This window comes from Eleutherodactylus coqui, chromosome 9 (assembly GCF_035609145.1).
Source record: "Eleutherodactylus coqui strain aEleCoq1 chromosome 9, aEleCoq1.hap1, whole genome shotgun sequence".
NCBI classification, from domain to species: Eukaryota; Metazoa; Chordata; class Amphibia; order Anura; family Eleutherodactylidae; genus Eleutherodactylus; species Eleutherodactylus coqui.
Genome location: NC_089845.1, coordinates 152,223,189 through 152,244,568, shown reverse-complemented (window position 1 = coordinate 152,244,568; position 21,380 = coordinate 152,223,189). Strand labels below are relative to the sequence as shown.

Genomic DNA, 21,380 nt, shown 5'->3' with positions numbered 1-21,380 from the left:
AGTTTATAGCAAATACCTGCTGGAGGTGGTTTGTGCCATCAGGTATTCGAGGGCACAGGAGGAAATGACAGATGTGAGTTTTTCCTGTTAAAAGGTGGGTTTACCTGGGACGAATGTCGGGCAAATGATGCCCGACACTTGTTCCTCTGTGTCCCCGTTCCCGTGCTCCTGCACGGGGGCTAGTAGTGCTGGTCTCGGTCACAAAGCGCCCAGGGGCAGGGCGGCTGCAGAGGTTTCTCTCCTCTCGCTACCCTCTTCATTGATATAACATAGCGGCTGTTCAGTACTGAACGGCCACTATTTACACTGAACGATGAGCGATCAGCTCATCGTCCATCATTTACGCAGCATAAACGATGGACGATAAGCTGATCGCTCATCGTTTAGTACTGAACGGCCGCTATTTATACTGAACGGCCACTGTGTTATTTCAATGGAAAGGGGTGGGGGAGCGAGAGGAGAGAAATCTCCTGCAGCCGCCCCCACTGAGAGCTAACGATACTAGCTCCCATGCAGGTGCACGGAAGCTAGTATGTGCGGGGACGAGTGTCGGGCATCGTTTGCCCGACAGTCATCCCGTCTAAAAGGGCCTTAACAAATTATTGCAAATTCAATGTATTGGTTTTTCTTGAGTTCCATCACATGTATCTTTATAATGTATGAACAAAGATCAAAGGTGGATATGTACACATATGTTCAAGTTTCAAAAGGGTGTCCTTACTTTTTCTCTCTGAATTCTCCCCCTATGCAAGCGGATTTATGAAGACAATAATAAGCCGCGAGGTTCATGGTGACAATTTAGCGTCATTGCTAGAATAATAAACAATGCTTTTCTTTTTTTCCTTCTATCCAACATACTTTTCCTCCATGGATCCTGCGCACACAGTTGACCTCAGGAAAATATCATTTGTGTGCTTCGCGGATTTGGGCTATTTCCACCCAAAAATAAATAATGTTTAATGTCCGAGAAGAACCTGATAAATTAGTTAAAAAATCTGGTTTTAGTCTTGTAACATTTCTCACATTCCAATCAAGAATAAGGTTTCTTCTCAATGTGAATTCTCTGTTGAGGTGAGTTTCGAAAATTTGATTCTCCTGTAAAACATTTTAGCGTATTGAATATCAAAATGCTTTCTCCTCTGTGTGCCTTCTCTTATGTCTAACAACACTTGACTTATCTTTAAAGCACTTCCCACAAAATGAACATAAATACAGTTTCTCCTCTGTGTGCCTTCTCTTGTGTCTAAGAAGACTTGATTTTTCTGTATAGCACTTCCCACAAAATGAACATGAATACGGCTTCTCTCCGGTGTGACTTCTCTCATGTTTAACAAGATCGGATTTAACTGTAAAACATTTCCCACATTCTGAACACGTAAACGGTTTCTCTCCGGTGTGAAATCTCTCATGTATGATAAGATTTGTTTTACCTTTAAAGCATTTCCCACATACTGAACATGAATACCGCTTAGCTGCTGTGTGATATCTCTCATGTGCAATGAGATCCGATTTATTTGTAAAGCATTTTCCACACTCTGAACATGTAAATGGCTTCTCCTCTGTGTGCCTTCTCTCATGTCTAATAAGACTTGATTTTTCTGTAAAGCATTTTCCGCACAGTGAACATGAATGTGGCTTTTCTCCTGTGTGAGTTCTCTCATGTACAACAAGTTTTGCTTTTTCTATAAAACATTTCCCACATTCCGAACATGAGTATAGCTTCTCTCCTGTGTGACTTCTCTCATGTAACACAAGATATGATTTATTTCTAAAACTTTTTCCACATTCAGAACATGAAAATGGCTTCTCTCCTGTGTGAATTCTCTGATGTCTAAGAAGACATAATCTTCTGCCAAAGCTTTTTCCACATTCAGAACACTGAAATGGCTTCTCTCCTGTGTGAATTCTCTCATGCATAACCAGATTTATTTTTCTTGTAAAAGATTTTCCACATTCTGAACATGGAAACGGCCTCTCTCCTGTGTGAATTCTCTCATGTGTTATACGCTGTGATATATATGTAAAACATTTCCCACATACTGAGCATGAATACGGCTTCTCTCCCGTGTTAATCCTCTCATCTCTGACAAGTTTTGATTCATCTATAAAACATTTCCCACATTTTGAACATGAGTACGCCTTCTCGCCTGTGTACATTTTTCCGTGTGTGAAAAGACATTGAACACTATTCTCCCCTTCCTGACCCGCACTTGTGGTAACAATCTGTGATCGGTCAGCAGAATGTTCCGCATGATTAAGGGGATTAGATGATAGATCTGTACTGTGAGCTCTTGGATGTACATTACGGGTAATGAGGTTTTCTCCTGAAGAGTGCTGCAGAATATCTTCATCTTCTACTTTATAACTTACTGATAACATGACGTTCCCCTCAGAGTTCCTACTGGGATTTTCTGTTGGGATTGAAAAAAAAAAACTGTTTTTTTTTCAAATCACAAAGACAAATTTATAACATTCCTATTAGGCTGGAAACACATATGTAGTTTTTGGTGTTTTCTGAGCCAAAGCCCGAAGTCGTGGTCTGCTGGAAGATGTGTGTGTCGGAAGACTGGAATTCATGGTGATGGGAATGAGCAGGCTAAATTCATTACAATGGAAATGGGTAACATCTAGGGAACTCCTGACCAAAAGAGTATCGGAGTGGTCAGATGGGGAAGGAAGGAGGACTACCATAGATCCCAACAACAGTAAAACCATGGGCCACACTGTAAGCCATGTAGGAAAAGGAAACAATGAGAAGTGTAATGGGAGGTGGAATGTCATCCATATCAATCAAAGGAAGAGGGGATAGGTTACAGATGAGATCCAAGGTGACTAGAAAGGTCCAGGTGCGCACACAGAACCGTTCAGAACAAATGAGCATAATGACATAGGACCTTTTAAAAACACTTTTGTACAGGTATGCAGTGGTAACAGCCGGTAAAGTCTAGAGGAGTGAAACCTGGTGACAGATCCCTTTAAGAAACCTCTAATTTCCCTTTTTTCATTTATTATTACATACCTGCAGTACCATCAACTGGAATCTCCTCCTTCACGTCTCTCATACACAGGTGATCGTCCATCATCCTCTCTTCTTCTACCTTCACTTTAATATCAGTCACATCTTCCACCTGGTTTGTCATATGTAATAATTCAGTACAATACAGCATACAGGAGTAAAAAACTAACAGACCACCAGAAGAGACCCCCAAAACCTATGACTGCAGGACCCCCTTATGTGGCATAGTGCTCAGCGTCATCTACCTGGTGGTCCTTTGGGACATTGGGTTCTTCCTCTGGACAGTCCTGGGAATACAGAGGATGGGGACATCTCTCCAAGCGATTTCTCCTACTGGCTCCATCTGTGGAGACACAAGCACACAGTAATGACTATATGAGCTCCTGTATGTATACCTATATATCATACATTTTCTTGCTAAAAAAAATATTCCCAGAATTTACATTTCTCATCTAGCCAAAGAATCGGCGATAGATATCTGATCACTGGGGGTCCCATCGATCATGAGAATGAGGGTCCCATGTACCCTTTCTATATGTCATACAAAGTTCTCAGCACCTTCACTTCTAGTTTAATCTATCAGACCTACATAACAATGTTTGACTTCTTGTAAGATCCGCCAGGGAATTCATGAAAGCAAGGAGATACCAAACACAGGACAACTTCCTTGATAAAGTAATATTTTCTCAGAACTGACATTTTTCACCTATCCACACGACAGGTGATGAATGTTGGATCACTGCGCGTCTCACCAGTGAGAACCTCACCGATCACGATATTAGGGGATTCTATTTTCCACCTTTCCTCTTCACTTCGTTCCCCAGAGTGAGAAGGGGCTTGAGAGAAGCGGTGTTGAACAAGCTGTTGCATCGTTCTATAGGGCAGATCCCACAGGTCCCATACCATGCACTATGTGTGATTAGGTAATTTAATGCTATGTTCCAATAGCGGAATTTGTCATGGATTTATCCAAGCAGATTCCATTTCAAAGAAACGCAGCAGAAATCCGCAGGATCCGCTGGATTTCTCCCGCGGCTATGCAAATAATTAGCTGTGCATCTGCATGTAGATTTAGCCCTTTCCAATGGGCATGTCAGTGTGCAGAATTCCTGAAATGGAAATAAGCATCCACTTTAATAAGAAAAACCTATCCAGCACATTATACCTTTATTTACAGGAAGCTTTTGTATAGAACATAGCAGAACAGCGCAGTCTACTATACCAGCCCGACGGAAGCCAAAAATACACTCTTCTGGCATCTACTGGATGAATAAAGCTTTAAGTATAAGCTTGATTTATATTTCATACATAGGGCTCCAACATGAGGAAAAAGAACGTAAAATTGGGAAACTTTTACATTATACCCCAGTGATAGTAGACACTTTATATGTAATTCTTACCTTGTGATGTAAGCGGCCGGTGATCCTCCATCATGACCTCCTCGTACAGATCCTGGTGTCCTCCTATATACTCCCACTCCTCCATGGAGAAATAGACAGCCACATCCTGACACCTTATAGGAACCTGACAACACAATATCCAGTCATCACCCAGACCCCTCCTGTTACTGTATAATGTCCCCCATCCCCCGCAGCATCACCTCTCCTGTCAGCAGCTCCATCATCTTGTTGGTGAGCTCTAGGATCTTCTGCTCATGTATCGGAGAGGGAGGCTCTGTGATGGGGAAATGACTCCTGCTCCATCCTCCTGACTCCTGGAGATGGATGATGGGAGTCACACCGTCCCCCGATGTCTTCTTCACTATTGTGTAATCCTGTGTATGGAGAGACACTGAGAAATATCATCATGTACACCATAATAAGTGACGTCACATCCCCCTTTCTAGAGAATTACAATCTGCCACCCGTCCACCCAAACTGCCCTCATTACACTGCAAACTAGAAAATACCACTGCTACCCTCACATTGTGGAAGAACTCCCTCACTACATCATAAAATATTACTCCAGATATTCTGAAAACCCTAATAACCTTAAGATTTCTTTTTAAATGGCTGTTTTCTTCCAAACACCGCACCACCCTTGTCCATAGGGCTGTGTGTTGTATTGCAGCTCTGCCCCTTTGAAGCGAATGGGAGCTAAGCTGCAATACCAGACACAACCCACGAACAAGGGTGGGGCTGTCTTTGTAAGTAAGCAGATTTAATTACTTTAGTTAGATACTGCCCCTAGCATCTTGTCTCTATTAACTATACAACCATGGCCATCAAATCCAAATTCACTTCTATAAAAGATAAAAGAGTCAGGAACCCACCTGCTGTCAAGGTGATTTGCAAAGCCGAAAATTAAAGAAAAAAAAAAGTCTAATCCATCTGGTTCAGGCTATTCTCCTGCAATGTTGATCTGATGGACCGTAAAAACCCTCTTGTCAAGGAAAAAAGGTCTTCCTGACTCCAAATACAGCATCAGCATAACCCAGGATCAGCAACCCATCTCTAGTAATCAGAACTTGTAATATTATTCCACTCACCACATCCGCAGGCAGAAAGTTCCATAGTCTTACTGCTCTTACAGTAAAGAATCACTTTTTATGCTGGTGTAGAAATCTTTTTTCCTCTAGACTTAGAGGACGCCCCCTTGTTCTAGTTACAGTCTAAATGCACCTTTACATTGGACAACTGCCCGACATTCATCCCAGAGACCATGGCTCCGGTGTGAAAGTGCATGAGCAATAGTTGTTTAGTGAATGGAGACAGAGCGCACCAGAGATCTCTTCCGGCTGCTCACCTCCATTTATTGCAAACAGGCAATCGTTCAAACATTAAACAACTCTTGTTTACACTGATCGAAAAGTGAGATCAAACAAAGTCACTGGCGACTACTGAGTGATTTCTCGCTCTGAGCCCTGGCAGTTGCTGTGTGTAAATGGGCCGACTAACCCAGGAAATCGCTGTTTCAAGAAATTATTTGGGTGATAATCGGCTTACATAAAGGTACTTTAATTACTGTGTCTAATCAAGACCTCTTCCTGCTGAACTACTGGACAGCTCGCTGCTAACAGACTCATCTACTCTCTTGCCTTTTAGAAATCCTTACCTTGAATATAGCCTGGCCCTTCTGCTTTCTTCTTATGAGACTATTACGCTTGCTTTAGTCCAGTTCACTACTTCCTCTGTGGTGTACTGCCCATTGGCAGCTTTGTCTAATCCCTCTACAGCAGTTGTACCGACCTACAGCCCATCCACTAACTGATGGTACTTAGACCAGTTCTTGACTCCAGACCGCTGCACCTCCCTGATGACTTGGTAAATACTACAATAAAGATGATAGAAAGGTAGAAGCGCTCACCTCTCCGGTCAGCAGGTAGAGGATCTCCAAGGTGAAGTCTAATATTCTTCTGGTGATCTCCTTCCTGTCCTCGGCTATCCTTGGTGGGTCATTCAGGAGAAGGAGCGGATTGGAGGAGAAGATGAGAAAACGGGCTGAACTGGAGGTTGTAGAACTGCAGGAACCTTTATGAAGAAAGGAGCGGCTGTAAATCCTACAGGGACATCATCATATGTGATATACAGAACCTCACTTATAGAGCAGCCAGGGAAAAGCTTCTCAGAGCCGTCGCCACATAGACTAGAGGGGATCCTAATACGGATAGTTATATCCACAGGACAGGGGAATCTATGGGATGTGTAGGAGATCCTGTGGATGTGCCATTAATGACCGTGGTAGGAAAACCCCTTTTAGGTAAAGCTGAGGTTGAAAGACTTGATGCATCAGGTGAGAACTTCCACCTTAGAACAATAAAGTGATGACCTGCCACTGGCTGAGACTTGGGGGGCATTAGCTATAGATGGCTTTTGGGGGACAGACTGTTGCTGGTATCTCAGAAGACATGGTACACGCAAAACATTCAGTATTTGATATAAACTTTATGCATAAAAAGAGGTTCTACAGCAGCTCAGATTTGTATTATACTTAGAGGCAACCTGTCCTGGTGAACATGCTGATCTGTTAGCAGCGGGTTATAGAGCAGAAGCGGAGCAGATTGATGTACTGGTCCGAGGGAAAGATTCAGTGTAAAATGGTATTTTACTCATTTAAACCTTTCCTGTTTTATACATTTCTATTACTGGTGATTGTACATCCTGCAATGGTCCATAAATGTGGAAATGGCGCAAGCTCAGGAGTTGTACCTATGCCGTCTGCACTGGGAGTTAGCTGTAAGATATCCTTTGGTACAGGGGTTAACACTAAGCATCTACCCTCCTCGGTATAAGGAGGGCTTGTGAGTGGCTAACTCATCAGTGTCCTGCACATGTGCAAGCTGCTCTTTCATTTAGCACTCTGGCCCTCTTGCATCAGTTTTTCAACAAGTATATGGCCGCTTTCAGTGACTTTTTTGTCCGTTTGTATATTCCCCTTTTGTGATTTTAACTAATGTTAGGGGAGGGACCCACAATATGCAAGGACCCTTGAAGCGGGTTGTGGGCTCATGTATTTTGGCCAAAATATCAGCTAATACCTTGTACTTATTAGTATTTATAAATAACATGCAGTGCAGTTTTGAATGCTGGGGAAGTGCTGGTGTGATTCACCTGTGGGATGCAGGGCAACCCACTGGATTTAAATATGGCATCATTAATAAGTTGTGAGCCTGCATGTTGCACTACACGTATCATGTGTCCCAACACCTAGTATCTACTCTTTTGTGCAGGGGTTACCACTAACCAGCCATTCCCCTCATCAGTATTCTGCACATGTGCAAGCTGCTCAGCCAGAGTGCTGAATGGAGGTCTGCATGTTGGGGGTTACATGGTTTATATGCCTGCCCTCTTGCATCAGTTTATCAGTAAGTATATGGCTACTTTTAGTGACTTTTTTGTAAGATATCCTTTGGGTCAGGATTATTCCAACCCACTCGCCTCCATTCACTGGAAACAGGCAGTTGTTCATATATGAATGACTGCTTGTTTACATGGTGTAACCAGTCTGGTTCTAGGTTGGAGCTTTCGGTGTTATAACTAGTGCAAAGCAGGAGCATAGTCAGAGGAGAGCCAGGAGTTGGTAACAGTAGGCCTCTGTTCGCAGTACACGGGAGCCAGCAGGTAATGTTGTCAGGAGGAATGCCAGATGTCAATTCTGACAGCAGCATTTAAATCCCCCAAACGATGTTCAAGGGTCCTGTGCGGCCCCCCACGATGAGATCGCAGGGAGCTGGGTGGTTGTCATGGCAGCTGGGTGCCTTCAGAAAGGCCCCAGGGCTGTCATGCAGAATGCCTGTCAAGCCATGCCCGTGGGGTGGCTTGGTAGACTGCAAGCCTGATTGCAGTATGATGTAATGCTATGGCATTACATCATACTGCAGGAGCGATCAAATAATCATTAGTTGCTGTCCCCAGTAGGGACTAAAAGAAAAAAAAATGTGAAAATAAGATCAATACAGTTTTACTGATTATTTTAAAAAAAAGTCATAAAAGTTAAAAAAGAAAAACCCTTTTGCCATATTAATGATAAAAGAATCTAAATAATAAAACAAAAATACATTTTTAGTATTGCTATGTTCGGAAAAGAAAAAAAAAAACTCCAGAAATGCGCTTTTTTGTTCACCCTGTTTCCAAGAAAAAAATGCAATAAAAAGCGATCAAAAAGTCATATGTATTCCAAAATGGTACCAACACAAACTACAGGACATTCCGCAAAAACTGAGCCCTGGCACAACTATGTTGACAGAAAAATAAAAAAAGCTATTGCATGCAGAAGATGGCGGCAGAAAATAATAAAAAATAAATAAATATCTTTGAAAAAAAAAATGCAAAGTAGTACAGCAAAAAATAAAAACTCTATAAAAACTCTATAAGTTTGGTATCGTAGTAATCGTACTGACCCATAGAAAAATGTTATCATGTCATTTTTGTTGCAGTTTCTGCTCCATAGAATTTCATTTTTTTCATTTCTCTCCACTTAGAATTTTTAAAAAGTTTTTCGGAACATTATATGGTACATTAAAGATTACCATTGAAAAATACGGCTTGTCCTGCAAAAAGCAACCCTCAGACAGCGACATCGATGGATAAATAAAGGAGTTACGATTTTTTGAAAAGGGGTTGAGGAAAAAACGAAAAGGAAAAAAAAATAAACTTGGTCACTATGGGGTTAAGAAGAACACAAGCAGAATACTTTTTTTTTTTTTTTTACATTCAACCCCCATAGAGAAAAAGAAAAAAAAAGGTCCAATGCGTTCAGTTTACGCTTTTTTGTATGGAAGAAAAAATCCTGCAAGTCAGTCTATATTTCTATAAAAAAACAAAACAAAACCAGATGGAACGGGCGCAACCTGAAACTAAACAATTCCACTGAAATCAATGGCGATTTTACGGGATCCGTTTTTCTCAGTTTATCCGCTCTTATTCACACTAATGCATTTGCGCAGCGTATTGAGCGCACACAATTTGCAAGCACGATGCGCAGTAAAGAAAATCCAGTGATTTCATTGGGTTCGGTCACATGAGCGGATTTTGTGCGCGCATTTCAGTCGAACAAAGAAATATGCAGCATGTTCTATTTTCATCTGCGCTGCGTACAAATGTAGCACATGTAGGGCAAGTTTAAATGGATTGTCCATTGAAATCAATGGGGGCGTGTGTGCTTGTTTTTCTGTGAGCTCAAATACACAGGAGATGTGCGTACAAAAAATACAATAAAACACGCACAGGCAGGCGCAAAAACACCCATCACACAAAAACACAACACCCATCACACAAAAACACAACACCCATCACACAAAAACACAACACCCATCGCGCAAATACACAGCACAAATCCTCACATAATGCGCGTACACCGGTGTGAAGCCGGCTTTAGGACGGGAAAGCGAAAAACAAAACACTGATGTTTGAACCCGCCTCCCACAAATAGTTAGCTAATCAGAACTAGGCAAAAGGGAGGAGCTAAGGCGAGGGAGGAGCAACCACGCAGTATAGCTACCTCGGACAGCGCTGCCACACAGAATTACTTCAGAGATTACCGGAGTCGTGTGAGCAGAAAATTATATACAGTTTATAGCTCTTCTTACCTTGTGATGTCAGAGGTCGGGGATCCTCCATCATGATGTCCTCGTACAGATCCTGGTGTCCTCCTATATACTCCCACTCCTCCATGGAGAAATAGACAGCCACATCCTGACACCTTATAGGAACCTGACAACACAATATCCAGTCATCACCCAGACCCCTCCTGTTACTGTATAATGTCCCCCATCCCCCGCAGCATCACCTCTCCTGTCAGCAGCTCCATCATCTTGTTGGTGAGCTCTAGGATCTTCTGCTCATGTATCGGGGAGGGAGGCTCTGTGATGGGGAAATGCCTCCTGCTCCATCCTCTTGACTCCTGGAGATGGATGATAGGAGTCACACCGTCCCCCGATGTCTTCTTCACTATTGTGTAATCCTGTGTATGGAGAGACACCGAGAAATATCATCATGTACACAATAATAAGTGACGTCACATCCCCCTTTCTAGAGGATTACAATCTGCTCCTGTCCACCCAAACTGCCCTCATTACACTGCAAACTAGGAAATACCACTGCTACCCTCACATTGTGGAAGAACTCCATCACCGCATCCAGAAATGTTACTCCAGTTCCTCCGGGAGACCTCATCTACCTAATTATATATCTCTCCAACTATTTTGTCTTCAGTGACTGAACAACTTGCCTTAGAAATATCTCCAGGATGAATTAGCAAAGGCCACCAAATCTAAGTTCACTTCTATAAAATATGGAAGAGTCGGGAACCTGCCTGCTGTCAAGGGGATTAACAGTTTCTACGGCGGAAGAAAACCTAAACACAAGTCCATCCAGTTCAGCCTATTCTTCTGCAGTGTTGATCCAGAGGAAGCCAACACAACCCTCATGAGGAAGAAACTGATTTTCTTCATCTGAGAAAAAAATTCCTTCTAACTGCAAATAAAGAGAACAAGTCCCGGGGCCGGCGACTAATTCCCAGTAATCACAATGCGTCATATTTAGAGATGAGCGAGCATACTCGTCTGAGCTTGATGCTCGTTCAAGTATTAAGGTGCTCGAGATGCTCGTTACTCGAGACGAGCACCACGCGGTACTCGTCTCGATTAAACGAGCACTGACCATTAAATTCAATGGAGCCGGCAATACAGCCGGCTCCATTGAAAGCAATGGGCTGCCGGCGAGCGCAGGATGAATTTTCGGGAAGGGCTTAAAAATATAAGCCCTTCCCTGAACTTCATCTAGAAATGTATAAAAAGTAAAAAAAAAATATATATACTCACCTTGTCCCGGCAGACGGTCGGCAGTTCTCCTGAACTGCTGTGAGTAGTATTCAGCAGCCGGGGATTTAAAATCCCCGCCTGCTGAATGAGCTGCCTCTGATTGGTCACAGCCTCACCAAGCTGTCATTCAGCTGGGAGCTGCCCCTGATTGGTCCCTGCGCTGAGCCAATCAGAGGCAGCACTCACTCACCCATTCATGAATTCATGAATGGGTGAGTGAGAGCTGCCTCTGATTGGTGAGGCTGTGACCAATCAGAGGCAGCTCATTCAGCAGGTGGGGATTTTAAATCCCCACCTGCTGAATACTACAGAAAGCAGTTCAGGAGAACTGCCGGCCAGACGCGGCTGAACTCCGGCTGCAGCGGAAAGGTGAGTATACATTTTTTTTTATTTTTACACATTTTAGGATGATTTTCAGGTAAGGGCTTATATTTTTAAGCCCTTCCCGAACATTCATCCCGCGCTCGCCGGAAGCCCATTGCTTTCAATGGAGCCGGCTGTATTGCTGACAGTGCGGGGGGGGGGGGGGGGGGGGTGTCTCACTCTTGCCACTATTGTGGCTTAATAGTGAGACCTTGGAGCCCGAAATGCAGCCCTGCATGTTGCTCCTCGCCTGCCCTATCCATTTCTGTGTTTTTTACATGACTTTGGTTATTTGCTAAGATTTTCACAAATGAAAACCTTAGCGGAGCACCAGTCATATACAAAAATGCTCGAGTCGCCCATTGACTTCAATGGGGTTCATTACTCGAAACGAACTCTCGAGCATCACTGAAAGTTCGTCTCGAGTAACGAGCACTCGAGCATTTTGGTGCTCGCTCATCTCTAGTCATATTATTACACACCAGGACTCTCTTGGATTCTTAGTGAATTCTCCATGAAATCTCCCTCAGGCAGAGAGCTCCATAGTCTCACTGCTCTAACGGTAAAGAACCCCTTCTATGTTAGTGTAGAACCTTCCTTTCTCCAGACATAGAGGGCGCCCCCTTGTTATAGTTTAATATAGATGTGACATCTTCTCCAAGGATCGCTAACGGTGCAGTCACATGACCGAGTTGCGAGATGCACAAAACTCCCACTGAATTGGGCCCCATTGATTTCAATCGGTCTATTTACATGTGCGATTTTTCTCTCATAGAATCACTGCGAGATAGAAAGATCACAGCATGTTTTATTTTTCTGCAATTCCGCAGAAATCTCACCCTTTGTTTCCAATGGATAAGAAATAAAAATTGCATTATTTTACAAAATTACACATTATTGCCTTGTGAAGCGAATAACTTTAGGGCTTAGTCACACGGGCGGTTTTTCGTGCGATTTTTTTTGTGCGCAAATCTGATGCGCACAAAATAATCATGTGATTGAAGCCAGCGTCACAGCTGAAAAAAAAAAACGCTGCTAGCAGCGTTTATCAGCCCACAGGGCTTGGTCACACGGGCGCTGCCCGCTTTCCTCTGCCACAGCTGTGGCAGAGGAGAATGATGTGAACGATGTGAAAGCAATGGGCTGCCGGCAAGCGCTGTATTAATTTTCGGGGAAGGGCTTCAAATATAAGCCCTTCCCAGAAAACCATCCAAAAAAAGTGTAAAAAATAAAAAAATATATATACTCACCTTTTTGCAGCTGCCAGAGATCAGCCGCGTCCAGACGGCTCTTCTCCTGAACTGCTTTCTGTAGTATTCAGCAGGCGGGGATTTAAAATCCCCGCCTGCTGAATGGGCTGCCTCTGAGTGGTCACAGTTCTCAGCCAATTAGAGGCAGCTCTCATTCACCCATTCATGAATTCATGAATGGGTGAGTGAATGCTGCCTCTGATTGGCTGAGCACTGTGACCAATCAGAGGCAGCTCTCAGCTATTGAATGACGCCGATCACAATTGTCTCTAAGACAGAAGACATATAGGACACCACAAATGTTATTAAGATGGGGGTTTGGGATACAGCGAGATGCCCCAGATGATCAGAGGCCGAAGCAGATCGTAAGCCCACGGTATAGTCCTACCCTTCACTGACCGGTTTATGAAATGTAGTATACAGCTTGATCAATAGGGTACATGCAGTGAGGATTTCCAGAAGCCCCTATATGGTCTTTTGGGGTTTGTAGGCGATAACCCAATCCACACCATGCAACAATTCGCTACAGCCAACAAACTAAACCAAGTGCACAAGACCATAGCTGCAATCCGATTAACCTACTATTAAAGAGCTGTTAAGAGCTCTGAGGTCAACGATATTGTTGGAACAAGGCGTAGCTTATCGGAGCAGCTGCCAGCTATAAGAAACAGCCTGCATACACGTTGTATAGAGGGAGATCACCCCGCGATCTTCTTCCGTAGACACCCTGAACGTGCAGGATATAATCTTACGTCCTGTGTCGTTAAGGGGTTAAAGACTATAGACACTTTTGGGGCCGGAGGCAATCTTTTTTTCATTGAAATATATGTATTTTAGACTGACAATGATTTGTCCAATAGGGTTTAATTAAAAATTCTGTACCATTTGCTTTCTGCAGCTGCTACATATCACTGTATATATAAACTGCAGTCCTAAGCCTCAGTAGGAGATCTGCGAGGGAGGCTGCTTGAAAGGCCCTTTTACATGGGATTATTATTGTTTAGTTCATTGCTGGATTACATTCATCTACATAGATATCCCGCAGATCTTCCTCTCCCTTCCTCAGTATTATGGTGTCTTGTTCATGGGACATCTCTTGCTGCCCACCGGCTGCCACTCAGTACCAGCCCAGAGTCTCATAAATTACGATGGGTCTTGCATCACCGTTTCCTGCATGCCCAGCTATACGTAACATATGACTCCCCCATAGTAGCCTACACGCCCCTCAGTCTGCTCTACTGGGCACGTCAACTTTCTCAGCGTCCCTCTCTTTATGTCCGAAGGTAGCTTGTCTCCAGCTCAATTACTCACAAGCTTTACCCTAGATTTTTTTTGAATTTTCTCTCACTGTTCTCTATTTTCAACCTCAGGTTTTCACACAACTTTGGCTCCTCCTACTTCTCATCTCACTAACTGAAGTAGATGGGAATTGTAGTTTGTCAACCTACAGGTTTATTTAAAGTAGATTTTTCCCATAGAATTTCCGCCCGCGCAAGCAATCCTATGCTGACAGCCGCGATCTGACCGTGTGAAAACTCGCGCGGTAAACAAATTGCGGCATGTCCTATTTCTGTGCGAGCCTCGCAGAGGCCCGCACAGAAACGTCACCGCTGACGCGCCGTTACTGCTCTGCACATGTGCGGCTGTGCGCCAGCCGCACTCAGCAGAGCAGCGAGTAGAAGCTGGAAGGAGATGAGCCACGGGATCCGACCTGGCTGTCTGCATTCACCCTATGGCTAGGTTCACAAGGAGCGGATTTGCCGCGGAAATTAGCCAGCTTCTCAGATTTCTCAGAAATCTCATCCACACGGGACGGCATGTTCATTTTTTATTTTTTTTTACCGCTGCGGCCGCGCACTCCTCTATGGGAGCGCCGGCCGCAGCGGAAGTGCCAGCGGCCGGGCCGCTTCAAATTCGCGGGTTTTGCAGTTCTCCCGGCAGAAATCTCGCGGTTTTTCGCTGCGGCCAAACTGCGAGATTTCCACCGAGAATCCGCCCTGTGAGAACCCAGCCTAACGCCTGCTGATAAGCAGACTATGTAACGAAAAACACCTTTTATACTGCAATTCAGCCTGCTGTAATCCAGTAGCTCCACAGAGGGCTACATAGATGCCAAACTATTGATAAAAATTAGAGATGAGCGAGCGTACTCGGTTCGAGTGTTTTTGCACTCGAGCACCGCTTCTTCCGAGTAACTGACTACTGAAAAGATTCGGGGGCGGCGTGGTGGAGCGGGGGGGGGTAGCAGTGGGGAACAGGGGGGAGCTCCCCCCCCCCCCCCACTCACCTCTGCAACCCACCGCTTACCCCCGGTGCCCCCCAAATCTTTTCGTCCGAGTAGTCAGTTACTCGGAAAAAGCGGTGCTCGAGTGCAAAAACACCCGAACCGAGTACGCTCGCTCATCTCTAATAAAAATCCTTCCCTCCAGACTACACTCCGGCCTCTTATCCTCTTGTTCCCATCCCTCTCCTACGCCTCTCTCCAGACTACACTTCGGCCTCTGATCCTCTTGTTCCTGGTCCTCACTTCTTCCTCCCCCCCAGACTACAGCTCAGCCTCTGATCCTCTTGTTCCCGTCCCTCTCCTCCTCCTCCCCCCAGACTACACCTCAGCCTCTGATCCTCTTGTTCCCGTCCCTCTCCTCCTCCTCCCTCCAGACTACACTCCGGCCTCTGATTCCCAGCACTCCCCTCGTCCTCCCCTCCAGACTACACTTCAGCCTCAGATCCTCTTGTTCCCATCCCTCTCCTCCGCCTCCCACCAGGCTACACTACGGCCTCTGATCCTCTTGTTCCCAACCCTCTCCTCCTCCCTCCAGACTAAACTCCGGCCTCTGATCCTCCTCTTGTTCCCAGTCCTCACTTCTTCCTCCCCCCAGACTACACTATAGTCTCTGATCCTCTTATTCACAGCCCTCTCCTCCTCCTCCCCTCCAGACTACACTCCGGACTCTGATTCTCTTGTTCCCGGACCTCTCCTCCTCGTCCCTTCCAGACTACACTCCAGACTCTGATCCTCTTGTTCCTGGTTCTCTTCCCCCCTTCCCCTTCCAGACTACACTCCGGTCTCTGATCCTCTTGTTCCCAGTCCTCTCCTTCTCCTCCCCTCTAGCCTTTACTCCACCCCTGATCCTCTTGTTCCTTTCCCTCTCCTCCTCCAGACTACACTCGGTCCTCTGATCCTTTTGTTCCCGGCCCTCTCCTCCTCCTCCCCTCAGACTACACTCCGGCCTCTGTTCCTCTTACCCCCGTCCCTCTCCTCCTGGTTACAATGTGCCTACGTACCATTCTCATTACTCCTATAAGATTACTATCAGTACATTGGTTACATGATACATAACTGACCATATTGGTGGCCAATCATATTTACTACTGGTTACTTGGAAGCTCCTTTACAGGACACTGGATTCTTCCTATTACTCCCCATTATGGATTTGCCTTCCCAATGACTGTCACATCTCCACACTCTAACATTAATAAATATTTAAAGGCATATACGCAAAAAAAAAACCTTACCACATAATCCTTATGTAGTACCCAACTCTGGGCACTGCAATTACAATAAAGATGATAGAAATGTAGAAGCGCTCACCTCTCCGATCAGCAGGTAGAGGATCTCCAAGGTGAAGTCTAATATTCTTCTGCTGATCTCCTTCCTGTCCTCGGCCATCCTTGGTGGGTCATTCAGGAGAAGGAACGGATTGGATGAGAAGATGAGAAACTGGGATGAACTGGAGGATGTAGAACTGCAGGAACCTTTATGAAGAAAGGAGCGGCAGTAAATCCTACAGGGACATCATCATATGTGATATACAGAACCTCACTTATAGAGCAGCCAGAGAAAAGCTTCTCAGAGCCGTCACCACGTGGATTAGAGGGGGAGCAGAGATCACACAGAGGCTATAAGAGAAGTGAAGGTGCGCTAATACACAAGAACTAGTGAAGGCAGCAGCATCCTGGACACACAGACCTCTCATCCAGCATGTATTTCTGGGAGGGACATGTCCAGGCAAAAGAAAGGCTTCAGCCCGAAACTTAGTGTAACTCCTGAGCATAGCGTTTAGCTATTTCTGTCAGTCCATTAAAATGAATGGAGTTGCCACAGCTGTTAATGGCAACTGACGAGATCCTGGTCAGAGTAGTGCTGTAGAGGTGAGTGGAAGTCTTCTTACCACATCTTCTACTCACCCATCTCCTCTTGGCTCCTGCAGTCCCCTGGGTCACCCCACCCTCACCCGGCCAGATCCTCTTCTTCCTGTTTTGGAGCATCCATTAGTTTCTCTACCTTGCAGAGAATGGTCAATCCTCGGCAGACTGCTTTAGCGCGACTGTGCATGCGTGATAAGTCTTTCCTATAGCATATGAATTTTAGTTTACTTCTCATATAGGACGCTATGCAGGTATTAGTGTATCTTGACACCACCAGCAAGTGCTGGTGGCGTCAAGATTAATCGGGTGGTGACGCCCCCTGTATCTGATTGGGTAGCCAGCTGTAAAACTTCTAGGTCCTGGAAGGGCACTAGACATGAGCTTCCAAGGCATACAATGCCCCTCGCTACAGCCTCTTCTGCAAGGGCATTATGGAGGCAGAAGGCGGAACCCCCCTCACTGTATTGCCGGAGCGCCACAAGTGGAACCACCTCCCCACCCCCCGATATCACATTGACATCACGGCTGCAGGACGGAGGCCACAGCAACTGGGGAAAACACTGTGACAGGTGGCCGGACGCACAGGAGAGCAGCATGACAGCAGGCTTACCAGTGCGGCGCGGAACACCAGCAGGACCGTCTGCGCCACAGCCGCGACATGCCTAGTAAGTATGCAGGGGGGAACTGGAGTAACAGACAAGTGAGGCGGCGACCTGCTCGGAGCAGGCAGCCGCCGATACGGACGCAACACACTGCTGGAAGCCGTCACTGAGGCCTCATCCTCCGGCCATCCGGGAGCCATCCCACAGAAGCAGCCCGGCCACGAGCAGTGAGCGATTTCCAGGAGAAGGCTGTGCATTGCTTTTTGAAGTCTGTGGTGGCTTACAGTGATGGTTCCTTACGTTATTATAGCTCTTAATGTAAGGTTACATGCAAAAATTACCCTAACCCTAAGCCACCGCAACCGGCAACAAGCAATGCACAGTGTGCTGCTAGGAACTTCTAGCCTTAACCCTATCGGGTGCTAGGGGTGTGAGAGGGGCGTTCCCCCTGTCAAACCCCTAGCTTCCGGTGGCGTCAAGATACACTAATACCCCCTATGCAATCATTGCTCCCACTAAAACCCGTCCACCTTATTACTATAGATATAGACAAGATACATTCTTGGTCTGCTTATTGTCTGTAGTAAAGTACTGGAATATAATCTTGCTCTTCTGCATGGCATCTGTGATTATACCATCCAGACACTCGTGGTGTCTATATATGTCTAGATTTAGGTTTTTAGAGCCCTATAATTTTAAGTCATTTAAACATTAAAAGTTATGTTTTAGGAGTCTATGCAGTAAAGAGTTATTTGTGTTACAACAAGATTCTTTCTCACACACAACTATTCCTCCTTTGGAAGAGAGAGATACCTTCAACTCACCGGGACCGCCATGGGCAGTAAAATGGCACCGCAATATGCCAACCTTTTCATGGCAAAACTGGAGAGAGACTTCCTGGCCTTCTGCCCCAGTAAACCATTAGCCTACTTCCACTACATTGATGACATCATAATCATCTGGACCAACGCCGAACAAGAACTAATAAAAGGTCGTGAGAGATACATTCCACCCCAACATAAACCTGACATTAACCCTCTCCAATGCACTGTCTGACGTCTGAAGACCTTTTTATTTGAAGGCTGTACAGCTCCGATGTCGGAAGACGTCCGGCAGGGTATTCTCACTGTATATTACTGGCCGCTCTGTTGTCAGCAGCCTCTCGAGCATGCCTCATACCGCAGTACTAGCTCTAGCCAGCAGATGGCGCCATTGTATAATGGCAGAAAGAGAAAGCCACCTAAGAAACCCTGAATCCAAAATTGGATTGCAAAGGGTTAAGCTACTCGCATACAGAAATCAACTGTTTGAATACCACCATAAAAATATCAAACGACTCAATACAGGCATCTCTATAACGCAAACTGATTGATCGACCCACATACCTCAGGTGGGAAACACAAAAAAAAGGCCATTGTCTATAGCCAGGTAAAGATGAGCGAGCGTACTCGGTTCGGGTGTTTTTGCACTCGAGCACCGCTTTTTCCGAGTAACTGACTACTCGGATGAAAAGATTCGGGGGGTGCCGGGGGTGAGTGTGGGGTTGCAGAGGGGAGTGCGGGGGGGGGGGGGGGGCGAGAGAGAGAGCTCCCCCTGTTCCCGGCGGACAGTCACATGTTCCACGTCTGAGGTTGTGTACCTGATCCTGTGCAGTAAATGTCCTGTTGGGGTCTTCATGTTGGAGAAACGGGACAAGAACTGAAAGCCAGGATGAGATCTCATCACCTGCGGCCGAGCACTTCTCTGGCCACGGACTCATAGAACATAATAGTTACTATATTAAAAGGCAACTTTAAATCTCAACATCATAGAAGTATTTGGGAGCACAAGTTTATAACCATCCAAGGCAGACATACATCTCAGGAGGCTTCATGCATCAGTGGAGATATGCGAAATCTATAGCAGAGATAACACTCTGGCCTGGTGACCCCCTAACACTAATTCAGAGACCATAAAACTATCACATCCCTTATCAGTGGGCTAATTAAATACTTACTCCTCTACTCATCCTGTTCTGGACTTCTCCAGAGCAGCACCAGCCCTCTGGAACGCATTACCAAAGGATACCCGGGCAATCCAGGACTCGAAAAACTTCAGGCGTGCTCTAAAAACGCACCTTTTCAGAGAGGCATACCGCATACCCTAAACAAACCCCTCTGTACGCCGCCTGATAACATGCTCCCTGACCTACTGACTGCAATCCCAGCTAGCTGTCATAAACTGCGCCTGCAGTCATACCGATTCTGCCGTCACACAGCCAAATGTCTGACCATTGTCTGTGTGTATAGCATCGCTCACTCTCCACCTCGCCATACTGTGCACATCTCCTGCCCCTTTACCTTCTGTATCACCCCATTACTTGTAGTATGTAAGCTCGTTGGAGCAGGACCCTCACCCCTACTGTCTCCATCAACTGATTACTATATGTAACCGTGGTTCTGTAATGTTTGGACTTTTGTCTTTCTGTATTCCCCCTGTCTATGTAAGCGCTGCGGAATATGTTGGCGCTATACAAATAAAGATTATTATTATTATTTTAACTGCAAATTAATCACACCATGTCTGTGCCTTGCCAAATGTATGTGTATATACATAAACTTTCAGACCTATTTAGGGTTCTTCATCAGACTAATTGGAATAGATCCGAAGAAACATAAATACCTCGAAATAAGCCCCAGTTACACTATATTTTTTTTGTTTTTTAAAAAAAGAGGAATACATTAGGTAGCAGGCTCGGTCAGGTCCCTCTCGCTGCTCTTCAGAGGTTCAGTGCGGTGCCGTTCAGCACAGTTGCCGCAGTCCTCAGCCGCTCGTACAACATAATTTCTTGCTTGTGGGATTCATAAATCCCACCTCCAGGAACCGATGGCTGTGATTGGTTCTTCAACCGCTGCTCAGCCAATCAATGCATTGCTTGATGAACCGATGCGATGGCTGTGATCGACCACAGCTCAGCCAATTCATAAATCCTGCCTCTACAATGCGAAGGCTGTTGATTGGTTCTTCCACTGCTGCTCAGCCAATCAATGCAGTGCTGGATAAACCAATCCCAGCCATCGCATTGCTTCATCCAGCACTGCATTAATTGGCTGAGCAGGGGGTCGAAGAACCAATCATAGCCATCACCTCCTGGAGGCGGGATTTATGATTCCTGTAAGCAGGAAGTGAAGTTGTAAGTGCGGCCGAGGACTGTGAGAAGTGCACTGGAACTGAGGAGAGCTGCGGGAGGGACCTGGACTGAGCCTGCTAGGTAAGTATAATAGGACCTCCTTTGAAAATAGGACCTAGCGCCTCTCGTGGGGCAAAAATTAATATAAGACAGGGTCCTATTTTGGGGGAAACACACACATATATATATATATATATATATATATATATACACACACACACACACTTCTTTGGATCTATTCCATTCAGCCTGATGAAGAATCCTAAATAGGTTCAGAAGGTGCTATAACATTAGGTCAACAAACGGTATCATATCTATAAGATTACATGGAAGCTTACCTTCCAGCTAGGAGAATGGCTGATAACAGAGAGAACACCAGGGACTACCAGCAGGACCTGGGATAATGTCATCGTCATGTGATCATCATTTAAGGAGGTGGAGCTTAGCAGTGACGAGATTACTAGGTTGTAGTTTAAGGACCTGTGATGATGTCACCACTGAGTAATCAGTCACGTGAGTGGGTGGAGCTTAGCAGTAGGCATATATCTATATTACTCCCCAGATGCACACC

The 21,380-nt window shown here is 45.3% G+C and overlaps 2 protein-coding genes across 2 annotated transcripts in view; one reads left to right on the top strand and one right to left on the bottom strand.

Moving 5' to 3' along the window:
- LOC136578536 (zinc finger protein 585A-like) overlaps positions 1-21,380 on the top strand; it is a 241,101-nt gene that overhangs the window by 90,685 nt on the left and 129,036 nt on the right. The gene's annotated exons all lie outside the window — the stretch shown is intronic.
- LOC136578541 (zinc finger protein ZFP2-like) lies at positions 968-21,257 on the bottom strand. The gene is made up of 6 exons (XM_066578677.1): positions 21,148-21,257; positions 16,482-16,645; positions 4,417-4,790; positions 3,262-3,359; positions 3,020-3,128; positions 968-2,411 (listed from the first exon to the last, which is right to left on the bottom strand). Exons 3-6 carry the CDS (start codon positions 4,499-4,501, stop codon positions 1,123-1,125), a joined length of 1,581 nt encoding a protein of 526 aa, XP_066434774.1. The 5' UTR covers positions 4,502-4,790; positions 16,482-16,645; positions 21,148-21,257; the 3' UTR covers positions 968-1,122.